The 15,939-nt window shown below is 43.7% G+C and overlaps 1 protein-coding gene across 1 annotated transcript in view; it reads right to left on the bottom strand.

Moving 5' to 3' along the window:
* Positions 1–15,939, bottom strand: part of nkain4 (sodium/potassium transporting ATPase interacting 4) — a 280,906-nt gene that overhangs the window by 86,048 nt on the left and 178,919 nt on the right. The window contains exon 2 of the mRNA XM_080445340.1: positions 10,693–10,816. Within this exon, the coding sequence (XP_080301466.1) occupies positions 10,693–10,746 (54 nt within the window). The 5' untranslated portion in view covers positions 10,747–10,816. The remainder of the gene's footprint in view (positions 1–10,692; positions 10,817–15,939) is intronic.

Raw genomic sequence — 15,939 nt, 5'->3', positions numbered from 1 at the left:
AAAAGAGAAAGAAACAACGAGGATTGGGCACTGATGTTTCTCTCTTTTTATCTACCCTCTATCTGTCTCTCTCTGTCTCTGTCTCAAACTCTCTCTAACTTTCTAACTCTCTCCAACTCTCTCTCTCTCTCTCAGTCTCCCTCTTCTCTGTCTCTCTCAAACTCTCTCTCCGTCTCTCTCAAACTCTCTCAAACTCTCTAACTAAACAACAAACACACACAAACTCGACACGGTCTCTCCTCCAGCAAAAGCACAGATCATTTCTCCCACCTCAGTCAGTCGGTACCAGAAACATCAGAGAACTGAAACCCAATTGATAATTCTCTATGATGATTGGAGCAGCGAACCGTCGAAAGCACCGGCTGAGAAGCCGACAGTTCATAATGACTGCGTGCGTTGTCACTTGTCACACAGACAGACAGACAGAGAGAGAAAGAGAGACAGACAGACAGACGTTCAGTGGGACCAGATGAAAAAGCCACCACAACTCTTCACTGTCTGTGTACTGTCATCAGTAGAATTCTGCCACTGGGCTGTTCTTGGCATTGATGTCCTCCTCCTCACCCATCATCATCATTCTCATACTCTTATATATAGCCCTCATTCTCACAGTCGCACAATGGAGATACCGCCTCCCCCTCAACACACCAAGCCTGTAATCTTTTACTCACTGCTCGTAATACACAGGGGCAGGCACAGTGATGTGTGGGTGTGGGTGTGGGTGTGTGTGTGTGTGTGTGTGTGTGTGTGTGTGTGTGTGTGTGTGTGTGTGTGTGTGTGTGTGTGTGTGTGTGTGTGTGTGTGTGTGCGTGTGTGCGTGCGTGCGTGCGTGCGTGCGTGCGTGCGTGCGTGCGTGCGTGCGTGCGTGCGTGCGTGCGTGCGTGCATGCGTGCGTGAATGTGTGTGCGTGTGCTGCTCACATAGTTCTGACGAGGCAGTTTTTTAGGGTCAACGTTCAGTCCTGTGTGTGTGTGTGTGTGTGTGTGTGTGTGTGTGTGTGTGTGTGTGTGTGTGTGTGTGTGTGTGTGTGTGTGTGTGTGTGTGTGTGTGTGTGTGTGTGTGTGTGTGTGTGTGTGTGTGTGTGTGTGTGTGTGTGTGTTTTGTTTGTTGTTTGTTTGCCAGTCTACCCTTCACACAGGAACACACACCCTTGACCAATTACAAATCCCGCATTAGACCCCCAAATTAAGTCCATTGAGCTTATTCACCAACCTCTGCATTATACACACCAGTGGTTGGAATGAACCCATTGTCGTGGAATTCTGGATCAATCAGTATAATTGATGAGGCAATAGGAGTCGAGGCAATATTCTAGGTGGTGATGGTTATGCTTTGATGAACATGTACTTAAGAGAAGTACAATAACAGGTCGTGGTACGGTAGTTCTGCCAAGAGGCACAGGGATCAGACAATAGTTCTACTGTAGCTGCTTCAAGGACAAGCTGAACCATAACGAGACAGGCTGTAACCAAAACAATAGCTATCAGGGCCTAGTGGAGACATCTAGGCTCTTACAAGCTACACCACCACATATCATAATGTATTATATAAGTACTATAAGTGATGTAAAGGTTAGATCACAGGCGAATCTAGTACCCAGCAACAAATAAAGTAATTAAAATCACCTTTAGCAGCTGCAACATTAAAGTGATGTACACATTAATGTGTTACTAATTACAATCGATTGTGAAATGGCCCATACTGCATAATGAGTACTTATGTTGATGCTAAAACTTTTGTTCTTTCTGAACATTCTGAAAGAGGACTTTCACTTATACCAGAATTGTTCTACATAGTTTTGCTACTTTTAAAATGTTGATGTCCTATAGTAATACAAACATTGTGCGTGCGCGTGTGTGCGTGCATGTGTGTGTGTGTGTGTGTGTCACTCTGGGTGTAACTGCAGGCCATATGAGTCAGTTTCCTCCGGTGGTGTTTCATGATACAGATAACCGACTCGGCCACTCTGCTATTTTCTAACATTTTTGAGAAATCTTTGAAAGTGTGAGAACTACTGATTTAGAACAGTGGTTCTCAAACTTTTTCGTGCCAAAGGACCCCCAACATGATATGTATGTGGCCGTGGACCCCCACCTGAAAATATGTAGTTTTTTTTGGCTGGGGACCCCACTTTGAGAAGCAATGATTTAGAAGGCATTTGTAGAATCGGCCCTCAGGTCTTTATGGGTTTTAAATCGGAGAGCATCTTCCGGCACTAGTACGCGCGTTAAAGTCCAGTGTTATCCATCTCTGAGAGTGTACAAATGGCACCAAATGGACCCTTACAGGTCCATTAGGTTAAGCTACACAGCAGCAAATTAACTCTGAGAGTGTACAAACTGGACCAAATGGACCCCTTAATGGTCCATTTGGTTTGCAGGCTGTCAGAGATAGATTTGTACTATATGCAGATGGACATTTCCTGCCTGGACCAAGTCTCTGTGCAATCATCTGCTTCTCTGACGACAAGACAACTTCAGGTCAACCACCACCTCCACAAATTCTTAAAATTTAACCCATTAAGACCGGGTCCGGGAACGCATCTGTGTCATTTTAGATTTCTTTGGGCTATTTTTTTTAAATGGTGAAAATGTGTGCACATTTTTAAAATCTCTTTAAAAAAAAAATCTATTTTTTCATGTCAAGGTTTTTACATATTTAAAAAAATGTATATTCAAAGATTTGCACACATTTTCACGATTTTTTCCAAAAATAGCAGATCTACAAGCTCATAGCGCGGCACTCGGTGCCGCGCTATGAGCTTGTAGATCTGCTATTTTTGAATAGCCCAAAGAAATCTAAAATGACACAGATGCGTTCCCGGTCTTAATGGGTTAAATACAAACAGAACAACCACAACAACAGTGCACGGATCTCTTTGAGAAGCAGGCGGATCATTATGCAGACAGTTGCTGTCCGATCCGCCAGCACCACTCAGCACAGCATAGCACCGTGTTGGTCCGGGGCTGATGGGCTGTTTCTGACAACCCATCCCAGTTGGTGGAAGAAGTACTCCTCACACGTTTTACTTAAGTAAAAGCATCAATACGGCAATGTAGAAATACTCTGGTACAAGTAGCAGTCCCGTATTCGAAATGTGCTTGAGCAAAAGTACTAAAGTATTGGTATCAAAATGTACTTAAAAGTACCAAAAGTAGAAAGTAGTCATTATGCAGAATGTCCCATTTCCCAAGTTTTTTTGAAAATAGCCGATCTACAAGCTCACAACGAATGTGTCGCATTCGTTGTGAGCTTGTAGATCGGCTATTTTCAAATGGCCGAAATGTATATAGGGCTGAAGTGGGTAATGTATGTTTTGCAATAATAATCAAAATCTACAAAGTAACTCGTAACTAAAGTTTTCAATTAATTGTAGTGGAGTAAAAAGTACAATATTTGCATAAAAGCATTGAAAAATGGAAATATTCCAGTAAAGTAAAAAAAAATACCTAAAACTGTACTTAAGTACAGTACTTCAGTAAATGTGCTTAGTTACTTTCCACCACTGCTGACAACCCAGCACAGCCCCTGCTGTCTGGAGCAGTTAGGATAGAGAAGGAAAAACGACAGAGCAGATGAGAGGGAGGGGGGGGGAGAGAGAGAGAGAGCAACACAAGGTTTTCACCAATCAATACCGGGCTCATTTTCTGCATCCCACCACCACCGCTCTGCTCGGGCCCTCTTGACGAGCACAGCCAACCGCAATTCAATTAGGGACCGGCCCAGATGCCGGCAGAGGTTTGATCAAAGCACTCTGTCTGCCTAATTAGCACACGCACGCGCGTGCACCGCACCGTGCGCACACACACACAGACACACACACATTCTGGTTCACAAAAGGGCTATTTTTACCTCTGAGGGGGTTAGTGTGTAACGCTGTTTTGTTAACCCTTGCAGACCGGGAATGCATCTGTGTGTCATTTTAAGATTTCTTTGGGCTATTTTTTGAAAAATCTTGAAAATTCAAGCAAATCTTTGAATATATATATTTTTCAAAGGGAACATTTGTAACTCAAATCTTTGTTTCTGGGGAATTCTACAAATGTCTTCTAAATCCTAACAGTTTTTTGAAAGAAAACTTGTGTTGCTATAATCAGTGGTTCTCAAACTTTTTCATGTCAAGGACCCCCAAAATTATATGAATTTTGGCTGCGGACCCCCCATCTCAAAAACATTTTGTTCCAGGGACGCCCAAGAAGTTATAACAGAGTTAAAAATGTTCCCTATGGAAAAATAGATATTCAATGATTTGCACACATTTTCACGAAGAATAGCAGATCTACAAGCCCGTAGCGTTGCACTCGGTGCCGCGCTATGAGCTTGAGCCGCGTTCTCGGTCTGAATGGGTTAATGGTAGTTTTTGCCCTGTAATGGGCCAGGAGGAGTAATGTTTATTTATGCTCAGTTTGTGTGCGACGGAAATAGCCGACGTACAACATGGCCGCAGAGCGCCGAGGCGGCTGTTTTCGGTGTGTGTGACAATGTTGTATCAAGGAGAAGTATGAATTTTTTTCACGTGGCTCCCTGGAAACGCACTCGCTTCAGCTAGCGAGTAAACTAAAGACCCTGGGCAGCAATTAACATCAAACACACACACACACACACACCCTGATGACCTTATGAAGGGTCACCAAACGGTCACTCCTCTTTGCAGGTCAAGCTCATCGTAAAAGTGCGAGTGTGTGTGTGTGTGTGTGTGTGTGTGCGTGCGAGCGAGTGCGAGTGAGTGAGTGTTTCTCTAGCTGTGTTAAAGGAAGTTTAAGGTCACCCAGAAACGGAGCCTGGGGGACAATAAAGCTGTTTCCCAGGGTCTTCGGGGACTCTTTACGGCAGAGCCGTTGACAGCTTCATAAACCTCTTAACAAATGTCTCCTTCTCTCACTGACTCTAATGAGGCAACGTAGAAAAAAGAAAGAAAAAAGGTCTGAAAAAAACTGGGAAGGGGAAACAGGTGTGTGCCCCTCAAGGTGTGTGTGTGTGTGTGTGTGTGTGTGTGTGTGTGTGTGTGTGTGTGTGTGTGTGTGTGTGTGTGTGTGTGTGTGTGTGTGTGTGTGTGTGTGTGTGTGTGTGTGTGTGTGTTTGTGTCCGGATTGATAATTCAGAGTGAGACCAAAGGGTTTTTGTGACCCCTACTACACCATACGGAGCCACAGGCGAGATCAGCATGGAGAATGTCATGTCCCTGGTGCCTTATATATATACTGTATGCACCCAGCAAAATCCTTAGTGTTCATTTAACTCTTGAGAGCGTGCACATGTAACCAAATGGACCCTTATGGGTCCATTTGGTTACATGTGCACGCTCTCCGAGTTACAGACACGGAACTACACATGTATCAATTAACACTGAGGGGGTTTGTACCGTGTAGGTGGTCTCCCAGCGCGGGAACCTCCCTCGGACGCAAACAGGTGTTGCACGCATACACGTGCATACACACGCATACACACGCATACACACGCACATACCAGCCTCCTGTGAAGTTCAGAGGTGAGGCGGTGAAGGGCGGGGTGAGGCGCTGACAGTCAGTGGTGTAAAGTAACTAAGTATATTTACTCAAGTACTGTACTTAAGTACAATTTGAGGTATTTGTACAATTTCCAATACTTTTACTTCTACTCCACTACATCGCAGAGGCAAATATTGTACTTTTGCTCCACAACAGTTATTTGAAAACTATAGTTTCTAGTTACTTTGTAGATTTGTATTATTATTATAAAACAAACATTAACCACTTCAGCCCTAAAATTCAGCCATTTGAAAATAGCCGATCTACAAGCTCGCGACGCATTGTGAGCTTGTAGATCTGCTATTTTCAAAAGATTGTTATACATTTGGAAACTGGCTAATTGGACATTCTACATAATGAGTACTTTTGCTTTTGGTACTATTAGTACATTTTGATGCCAATACTTTTGTACTTTTACTCAAGTACATTTTGAATTCTGGACTTTTACAGAGTATTTCTATATTGCAGTATTGATACTTTTACTTAAGTAAAACATTTGAGTACTTTTTCCACCACTGCTGACAGTTATGAAGAAGCTATAGCAAAGAAAAGCTTGTGGGTCAAAAGTTTCGAGGAAAGGAAACCAAGCCTGGGAGCCCGTCACAGCTTAGTGTCGTGTCTATTTCATCCTCAACCAAACCTGGCCCTTAACTAATCTCTCTTCCAATGATTTACAACTAGTTCTACTATTTTCCTTCCCTTTTTTTTCAGCAGCTTCAATGGCGTGGCTCTGCAAGAGGCTAGCAGTCTATGAAAGGGTCTGTGTGTGTGTCTATGTAGGTGTCTGGAGTTAATCTCGCAAACCGCTGGACTGGTCGACGCCAACCTTTTTATGCACATTGCCGGTAGGCCACACATGTACCTCCACTTATTATTTTCACAAACGTTTTATACTTTTTGAAATATTTAACTTTATCTAACCCATGTGGAACCTCCTTTGTTTCAAATGAGCAATTCGCCCAAAATAATTCTTATTTTCTATCGATTACACACCCCATAAAGCCTTGAAATCATGGATTATTTTTTGTCTAAGCTAATAATTTCATGACAGGCGGACTCTCTGGTAGACTCAAATGACCTGCTCAAATTATTGGCTTTGGAATGCGACAAAAAAATAAAATAATCCATGAATCAAAGGCTTAACTTGTTTTCAATGTTTTGAATGGCTACGTTCCCAATCACCTCCACATTCCATCCTCAGTCCACTGAATCCAGTGACGGCACAGTCCATGGGACTAGCATGCATGTTGAAAGACGACGCCTGAGGGATACCCACTGCTCTATATCCCCCCAGTCACCCATGTACCATCACTGTTTACACTCAAACGTTGGCTGGAACATCCATCATAATACAGACAGCACCGCAGCAGGTGCAATGAAGATGGACTAGTCCGACTAAGACGCATTTGGGTGATGAGAGATCAGAGCCACGACCCAAGGCAGAATTATGAGTCCGATGTCAATCTCGATTTACCCACTTAAGCCCTCAAAAATAGCTGATCTACAAGCATTATATGTTCACCTATAATGATATGCCTAAAAACCCGGGACACCAGGTTGAAAGTGTTTTTTTTTTTAAACATCGGGAAAACCTCTGCTGCATACTTGCAGACACTGACAAAAAAGTCAAATATATATAACAGATATATATATATATATATATATATATATATCAGCCACGGCTCTATCAGAGTTGTAAGGGAATCAGAAATTGGATTTCTTCCATCGGCAGTGAATCTAAAAGGCTCAGAAGAGGAAAGTCGTGTCCTCAGAATCCCTACTGTAAAGATTTCCACCATGACAGGGTCAACTCAGGAGAGGTCTGCCTCTGAAGCAGACCACCACACTCACATCCAACTGGGTCAGGAGAGGTCTGACTCTGTAGCAGACCACCACACTCGCATCAAACAGGGTCAGGAGAGGTCTGAGGTAGACCACAGTCTCATCCAACAGCCTGTTCACCTTTTGCTGAACTTGGAGGTTTCTTTCTTTCTTTCTTTCTTTTCATATCGTCGCTGTCAGGGCAGAAACCTCATATCTCCATATTCTAACTTTTTTTGTAAATTAACGCCCCACTTGATCCATACTACAGCGTCACACAAAAGCGTCAAAAGTAGCAGATCCACAAGCTCGAAACGCGTCGCGATCCTGATTAGTAACAGTTTTGGACATATGAGGTTTCAATTCACACCCTACAGAGACGATATAAATCATGTTCCAGCAGATGAGGAACCCCCTCCTCCAATTTGTCTCTGTCCTCTCCCTCCCCTCAAGCGTGAGACCATGCATCACAACTTTTCCTTTTTGGACTCTTTTTTTGTCAAGAACACACTTTATTGTTCCCCAATAGTGTGTTGACAGGGGGGCTGTATTACTGGGGGACTGGGGGAGCTTTTTGAAAGTGAGAGCCCCAGCTTCAAGTTTTAATATCCGCCATAAATAACGCTGTCACACCCTGTCAAGTATAAACTCCACTCAGGGGGACAGCAGCGAAGCTGGCTGGGTGACCGCATGCAGTAGGAGACTATAGTGTGAGAGAGCCACCGACTGCCACCGCCACGGTGTAGACGCCATCAGTGAAATGTCACGGCAGGCTCTCACTTCGCTGATCACCAGCTGAAAGCAATCTGTCTCCGACGACGGGCTCACACAACAGTCTCTCTGCATTCACAGCGTTTTTGTGGATCACTGCTTCCCACGGCGGGGACTGCGTGGATTGGATACCCAGCCAGCCAGATGTGTACATGATATCAAAAATGGGGTACGGAGCGAAGGTACAGTTCCTGCCCAACCACCGTGGTGGAGAGACTGGGGGGTTCGGTTCCTCCGAGGTGCCTCGGGCTCGGTCGGACGCACCAACGAACACAATTAGCCGCGTTGTTCCGGAGGCGAGATGTCGTCTAGGGGAGGGCGTGTTCTAGCCTGGTAAACCATTCCGGTTCTGCATGAATTCACATCATCATCATGTGTCTCTCCTGCAGACCGGTCTGGCCCCCCAGCGCTGCCTGGGTGGGCGTTTTTTGCAGGAACCAAAAAGTGGATGAGCCAATCAGCGTCTGCGCTCCGGGTCCTGTGATTGACAGACGCTGAATGGCTCTTCCACTTTTTGGTTCCTGCAAAACGCCCACCCAGGCAGCGCTGGGCATTGTTGCCCAGATTCTGTGAGAGAAACAAGCAACCAGGTCTAGGAAAACCAGCCCAAAAGAAGCGACTATGGGCCACATGAGCACTTTAACATTTGAACATTTTTAACTATTTGAAAATAGCAGATCTACAAGCTCACAACGTGCCGTGATGCGACGCGTTGTGAGCTTGTAGATCGGCTATTTTCAAATAAGATCTTGCGGGGAAATTATAATAAGCAGATCTGGCAACCCTGGCGCTGGGGGCCAGAAGACACATGATGATAATGTGAATTCACGCGACCGGAATGGTTTGCCAGGCTAGGCGTGTTCGGGCAGGGCAGCTGGGAAGGATAGCGCGTTCCTCCTCCTCCTCCCACGTTAGGTCCTCCCAGTGGAACTCCTCGCCGTCAGGTGAAAAGAAGCGTCTGGCGACACCACGTGTATCAGAGGAGATACGTGGCTGTCTACCAAGACCAACAGTAGTGGTGGACAGACGACAGTGACAGGGGCTATACACATGGGGGGGGGGGGGGGGGGGGTGGTATAATGACTAAATTGGGAAACAAATTAACCACTTAATCCCTATAGTTACCTGGGGTCCCCCAGGGCTCTATACTCGATCTGCTGCTATTTCCATCTACACCAAATCTCTTCGCCAAAAATAGACAATCTCAAGGGGGGACGGGGGGCTTCATCAGCTGGGTGAGGGGTGCTGAAGATGTGTTTTCGCACCGCTTTACTGCTATGTCAGCAGCCCCCCCAGACGCTATTTCAACACTATTTTGGCACCGTTATTTGCAACAGTCTGGTCTTTCTTTCTTTTTGGTGTGCGCCCCCCTCCCCCCCGCCCAGAGCTACAGCCAGGTCTGACCCCTGGGGGTCCCCGTACCGTACGTTGAGCATCTAGCATCTAGCAGTTGATAGTAAATCCAAGGAGTGGCAGGTCACCATGTCAAGATGGAACAGTAGGAGTTGATTTCTAACGTTGATTTATTATTATTATGCACAATAAACATGAGCCACATCCTATCTCTCCACAGACTATACAGTCAACCTACTGTCACTACTGTATGTTGCAATAGCTGTCACTGGGGGAGGACAGCTGACTTCCCAGCGCTTAAGCCAAATTATAGGCTAGCCCAGCGGCTCTCAAAGTGTGGTCCATGGACCCCCCTAGAGGTCCTTGAGGTGGTTCCAGGGGGTCCCCGGCAAAAGCAGTTCATTGTTGCTGTCGGGCAGAAACCTCTTATCTCCATATTCTAACTTTTTATGTTTTTTTGTAAATTAACGCCCTACTTGATCATACGCTACAGTGTCACACAAAAGTAGCAAAAGTAGCAGATCTACAAGTACAAGCTCCTTTTGAGCTTGTAGATCAGCTACTTTTACTGTTTTTGAATTTGAATCCTGAATGCATACAGTATGAGGTTTCAACATCAGCATCAACATCAGATTATCCACTTTAACCCTAATTATCTGCTATTTGAAAGATAACAGACAGATCTACAATTTAACAACAGAAATCTTGCATATGGGGGTCCCTGGGCCCTGGCACAAAATCCTTTCAGGTGGGGGTCTGCGACCAAGTACATATGAATTTGGGGGTCCTTGTAGTTGTACATCATGAAAAGGTTTGAGAACCACTGGGCTGTAGCCTACTGTCCACGTAGCTGCAACCCTGGGTCGAGGAGGGTTGACCCTTCAACGCCCCCCCGACATGATGCTACCACCTCTGACGAAATGACAGAGAGCCAAGACTACAAGATAGATCTAGACAGAGAAGAGAAAATACAACACCCAGCATCGCTGCACGTGGAGCATCTAGTAGTAGTAGCCTAGTCGTGACATGTACATTATTCTTTTTAAACATAATGCTGCGAAAAAAAAGGTGTACTAATATTTTAGTATAGGGACAAGTGGTAAAAAACAAATCTGCCTTGTTTACTTTCTCCAATTATAGAAACAATATAATCATGATCGATTGATTTAAAAACGAAACTTGTGTAGCCTGTTATCTAAAAAAAACGAATGAAAATGTATCCAGGAGGACATGAACTCACCAGTTGTAAAGTGCAGAGGAAGATGAGCGTGCATCGTCCGCTGCAACAGCCCATTGTGTCCGAGTGGAGACGGGTTAGAGAAGGATACTTTGTAACGGGGTCTCTCTCAGAGAACAGTCTCTCTCTCGCTCTCTCTCTCTCTCTCTCTCTCTCTCTCTGTGTATTATAATAAATATAAATGACGACCACCAGTCTCTCTCAGTCTGGGTCCAGCATCAAGAAGAAATAACAAGGTCCAGTAATAACATCAATGAGAAACACCGGTGTCCCATTCCATTCCAGCCGTTAGGTCGGTCCGTGTCGCGTCGCTGGTATTTGGTGGTTCACTGTCCCTCTATCTTAGTATCTATCTATCTCTCTATCTATCTTTCTCTATCTATCTGATTCTGACGGGTGCTGCTGCTCTGGTCGCACTGGAGGTGACTGACTGACTGACTGACTGACTGAATGGTACGAGGGGAGACGGTTGTAAAAGCCGGTGCGAGGGTGTGTGTGTGTGTGTGTGTGTGTGTGTGTGTGTGTGTGTGTGAGTGTGGGGGGGGGGGGTACGTCAAGGGTGGGAGGCTGAGCTGACAAGCCAAGGGACTAGGACAGAAATTCTTCAACTACGTACTACCTCCACATTACAATCTTCACTGTTAACTGAACTCAATCTGTACAGATTTAATGGGTCAATTAACACAGAGATTTCAGGCTACGTGTGTGGGGGGTTGGGGGCGTCAAATAGCTTCTGTAGCCTGACATAGCCTTTGATCAAGGCTATCGTAGATGTATTTGGTCGAGTTTGACTTTTACTTTCGTATCTATGATAGTCTTGGTCTCTACCCCCTATAAGTCACTGGACTTTCGCGCGGAAAGCCCGTTCTTCTCCGTACATGTACAAAACAAATCATATAAAGTGCTGGCCCTGTAGCCCCGGATGTTAACTCAACATTAGGAACTATTGTTCACTGTATTAGTCCGTATTTCTCAATAGATATGGGTTTTAATCCCGTCTGTGTCGGATTCTGTCGGAAGTTCCCTGTACTCCTCATTGGGCGGTAGTGACGGGGCGCATCTGGTGAAAGCCGGTACTACACGCAATGTAAACAGGAAGGAAATACGGAAGGAAAAATGGCGTTCGGCACAGACGAGATTAAAACACATATCTATTGAAAAAGACGGACTAATACAGTGCACAAAGATTCCGAATGCCGAGTTAACATCCGGGGCTACCGAATAAAGCACCTTATATTTTGCATTTGTTCATGTTCAGAGAAATGCAGTCTTTACGGGTGGATCCAGTGACAATTGGGGGTGAAGCCCAAGACGATCATACATACGATCATATATACAAAATGTCAAAATCGATCAAATACATAATTATAGTCTTGATCCAAGGCTAGGCTAGGTCTGACAGTTTTTCAAAATGTTGAAGCTCAAATAAATATTTGTACTGGTGGCACAATTCGTGTCTATGAAGATAATTTATTTTCTTTTTCTTCATTTATTTTTAGGCGGGGGGAGGGGGGCGTAATTCATAAAATGTATTGACTTAGGTCTATAAAACTTGCATTTCAATGCCGTTGTTGCACATGAATGAATGCATACATACATGCATACTATACATACATACATACATACATACATACATACATACATACATACATACATACATACATACATACATACATACATACATACATACATAGGCCTACATAGGCCTACATAGGCCTACATACATACATACATACATACATACATACATACATACATACATACATACATACATACATACATACATACATACATACATACATACATACATACATACATACATAACTAGATGAATAGATTAATAGATTTTCTTTTTGTGCAGAAGTCAAGTTATTTAAACAAACAATATTTGGACCAACCGTCCAAACCGCTGCTGATAGATTAATTGATATACCATCTCGTGAGAGTGTCACACACTGGTAACTGTCTACTATGGAGTATAAATTAGGCTCTAGCACCATCTTGCGGCGGTTAGAAGAAAAACTAGATTTGTATCCTCTCATTACAGCCTCCCATCCAGTGTCAAAACGGTTCCATTCATATAATATAAATACATAAATAAATGGGAGTCTGGGGGCAATTGTAACATCTCAAATTGCACCAATCAGAAATGAGATAGAACCATGAAGTCATTATATGCCCTTTCTGTCTGCCAAAGGGCAAACTGATACCTCTTATTATCTCTGACCGCTTTGAGATTTGTTTCAAATGTAAAGTGCATTATAAATAAAATGCATTGTTGTTATTATTATTACTTACTAACATTTGATATCTTTGCCATACAGGCACATGTAGAGTGTGCTTGAGCACCTGCCCCTTTGCCTCTGATGCCCAGAGTGTCCTTTTTTATGGCCTAGCCCAACACCTGTGGCCCTTATCAAGAAGAACATTTGACCAATAATATTGATTTCACTATCATAATTATTATTAATAATTAGAATTTAAATGAGCTGGCTGCCATCAGTCAGTTTTCAGTTTCACTTTTCACCTGATGCAGTGATGTCATGGTGCCCCTCCCACCTCGTTAATCTCACAGCTGCATTGCAAACAACTTGAGCCATGCACTCAGCAAGCATAGTGAGTTCACTCCCCCATCAATACATTGTTGCTTACTTGCTCTTGCACTTCACATTTTGTGCAGATTAGCTACAAAACTGAGATATGTTCATTTCATGAGCTTTTGTTAGCTTGGTTTGTACAGAGTCGGGCTAATTGTTTTCCCCTATTTCCAATCAATGTGATGATTAAGTAAACTGGCTCCTGGGCTTTAGTTTGCCCTCATCTATCTTATTGTGGTGGTAGAGATGCAGGGCAGAGGAGATAGGGGTGTAATAGTATAGGAATGACATGGGCCAAGTTATTATAGTTATAGTAAAGGAACATCCGCACTCTCTTCAGTTATATTCTTGATTTATTCTTTAAGGGTGAACAGCCGCAGCAGACAGGTCTATCTAGAGAAACGGACGCGTTTCGGCACATCGGCCTTCCTCAGCGTTTCAAACTAGAATACATCAAACAGGAAGTGACATATATAGCTATGCGATAGTGTACAGCTGATTCTCATTGGTGAATATAATTCACTTACAATTCATTGTACTATTAATGTTTACATTAAGCATTACACATAGTATTTATTTAGTAAAAATATTCTTAGAGTTTCCACAAATGGAACATCTTGCTTCCATTATACTACATTTCTGGTGTGAAATGGCACGAGGGACCCGGACCCCCAACAAACAAACAAACAAACCTTTGAGCACCAGACCCCTGCTGTACGTGGTCTCTGCACGGCCCTGTTGTCATAGCCAGCAGGGTGGCTTGTGAGTTGTGACATTATCAAAATGGTGTCTGGCTTAGCAGTATAACAATGTCAAACCATGGAGTTATAATAGTGTCAAACCAATTTGAGTGTTATAGCACAAGTGCTGAAACACCTGCCCAAAGGAGGCTTTTCCGAATAGAATAACACTAATCTAAAACAAACTATAAAATACAAGGGATAGTTCTCCCCCAAAATGACCTTTTTTTCCTATGGATTAGTCACCCCATGGAGACTTGAATTCATGGATATTCTTTAGTTTTTGTCGCATTCCTAAGCCAATCATTTGATGACCGGCAGCGGTTCCGGTAGGAGACACAAAGAGTCTCCTTTGTGTCTCCTACCGGAACCGCTGCCCACTGGTCCGCTGGTCAAATTATTGTCTTAGGAATGCAACAAAAACAAAAAAATATCCATGAATTCAAGTCCCCATGGGGTGACTAATCGAAGTAATTTTTTGGGTGAACTATCCCTTTAAACATTAAATAGGATCTTAAGGCCTCGTTTATGTATCTGTAATAATGACGGGGTCACTTGTCAAATCCACTATTGACACCCTTGTGCGCTGGAATATAAATGATAGCCATATAATATAAATATGTTGCACTGTAAATCTATGAAGTGGCGTGTCTAGGGGGTGGCCTGAGGTGGGCACGGGCCACCCATGGAATCTTACTAGGGTTTGGGATCCGTTAGGACTTTTACGATTCCGGTTCATTAATGATTCCCTCTTAATGGTCCGATTCCTCAACCGTCCCCATTAACGATTCCTATATTTTAAAAAATCCATATAATGTTGGCATTTCCAAATGGACCCTTACAGGTCTGTAACTCTGAGAGTGTACAAATGGAACCAAATGGACCTTTACAGGTCTGTAACTGTAGAAATGGAACCAAATGGACCCTTACAGCTCTGTGACTGTGAGAGTGTACTTGGAACCAAATGGACCCTTAAAGGTCTGTAACTCTGAAAGTGTACAAATGGAACCAAATGGTTCTTACAGATCTGTAACTCTGAGAGTGTACAAATGGAACCAAATGGACCTTTACAGGTCTGTAACTGTAGCAATAGAACCAAATGGACCCTTACAGATCTGTGACTGTGAGAGTGTACAAATGGACCCTTAACGGTCTTTAACTCTGAGAGTGTACAAATAGAACCAAATGGACCATTACAGATTCCTTTGGTTCCATTTGTACACTCTCAGAGTTATATGTTGGTCGTGGAAATGAAACAGTGTGAGAACCACTGGCATTGTAATTGTAGCAGAAGTGAAGTCAATTATACCATGCAGCTCTCACAGTGTGATAAAACCGGTTCCAAATGTGATGGAACCGATTGTGGTTCCTCTGGTTCCGGATCACAACCCTAAATCTGACTGGTACCACCCCATATATTACTCACTGGCTTTGGAAATACACTCTTCAGAGAGTGATCCAAATAGGAGTCCTATTTGGATCCACTCCTCTATAAATTATCCTCTGGTTCTGCCTTCATCCTCCTCTAATTGGTTCTCTCTCTCTCTCTCTCTCTCTCTCTCTCTCTCTCTCTCTCTCTCTCTCTCTCTCTCTCTCTCTCTCTCTCTCTCTCTCTCCTCCTCCCCGTGTCTACTCTATTCCCCTCTGTCATAACCTTTCTTCTTCTGCTCTTTAAGATTTATAATAGAATAGTATTTAAAGGCAACACTGTCAGGCACAGACACGCCTCTCTCTCTCTCTCTCTCTCTCTCTCTCTCTCTCTCTCTCTCTCTCTCTCTCTCTCTCTCTCTCTCTCTCTCTGACCCTCACTTTCTCCCTCTCTCTTTCTCCGTCCTCTTTCTCTCAATTCAATTCAACTCTCTCTCTCACCCCCTTGCTTTGTCCCTTTTTCTCTTTCTCCCTCTCTCTCTCTG

Source organism: Gymnoscopelus braueri (assembly GCF_963280865.1).
Source record: "Gymnoscopelus braueri genome assembly, chromosome: 12".
Classification (NCBI taxonomy): domain Eukaryota; kingdom Metazoa; phylum Chordata; class Actinopteri; order Myctophiformes; family Myctophidae; genus Gymnoscopelus; species Gymnoscopelus braueri.
Note: the sequence above shows the minus strand (reverse complement) of the source record. Positions and strands in the feature narration are given on the sequence as shown.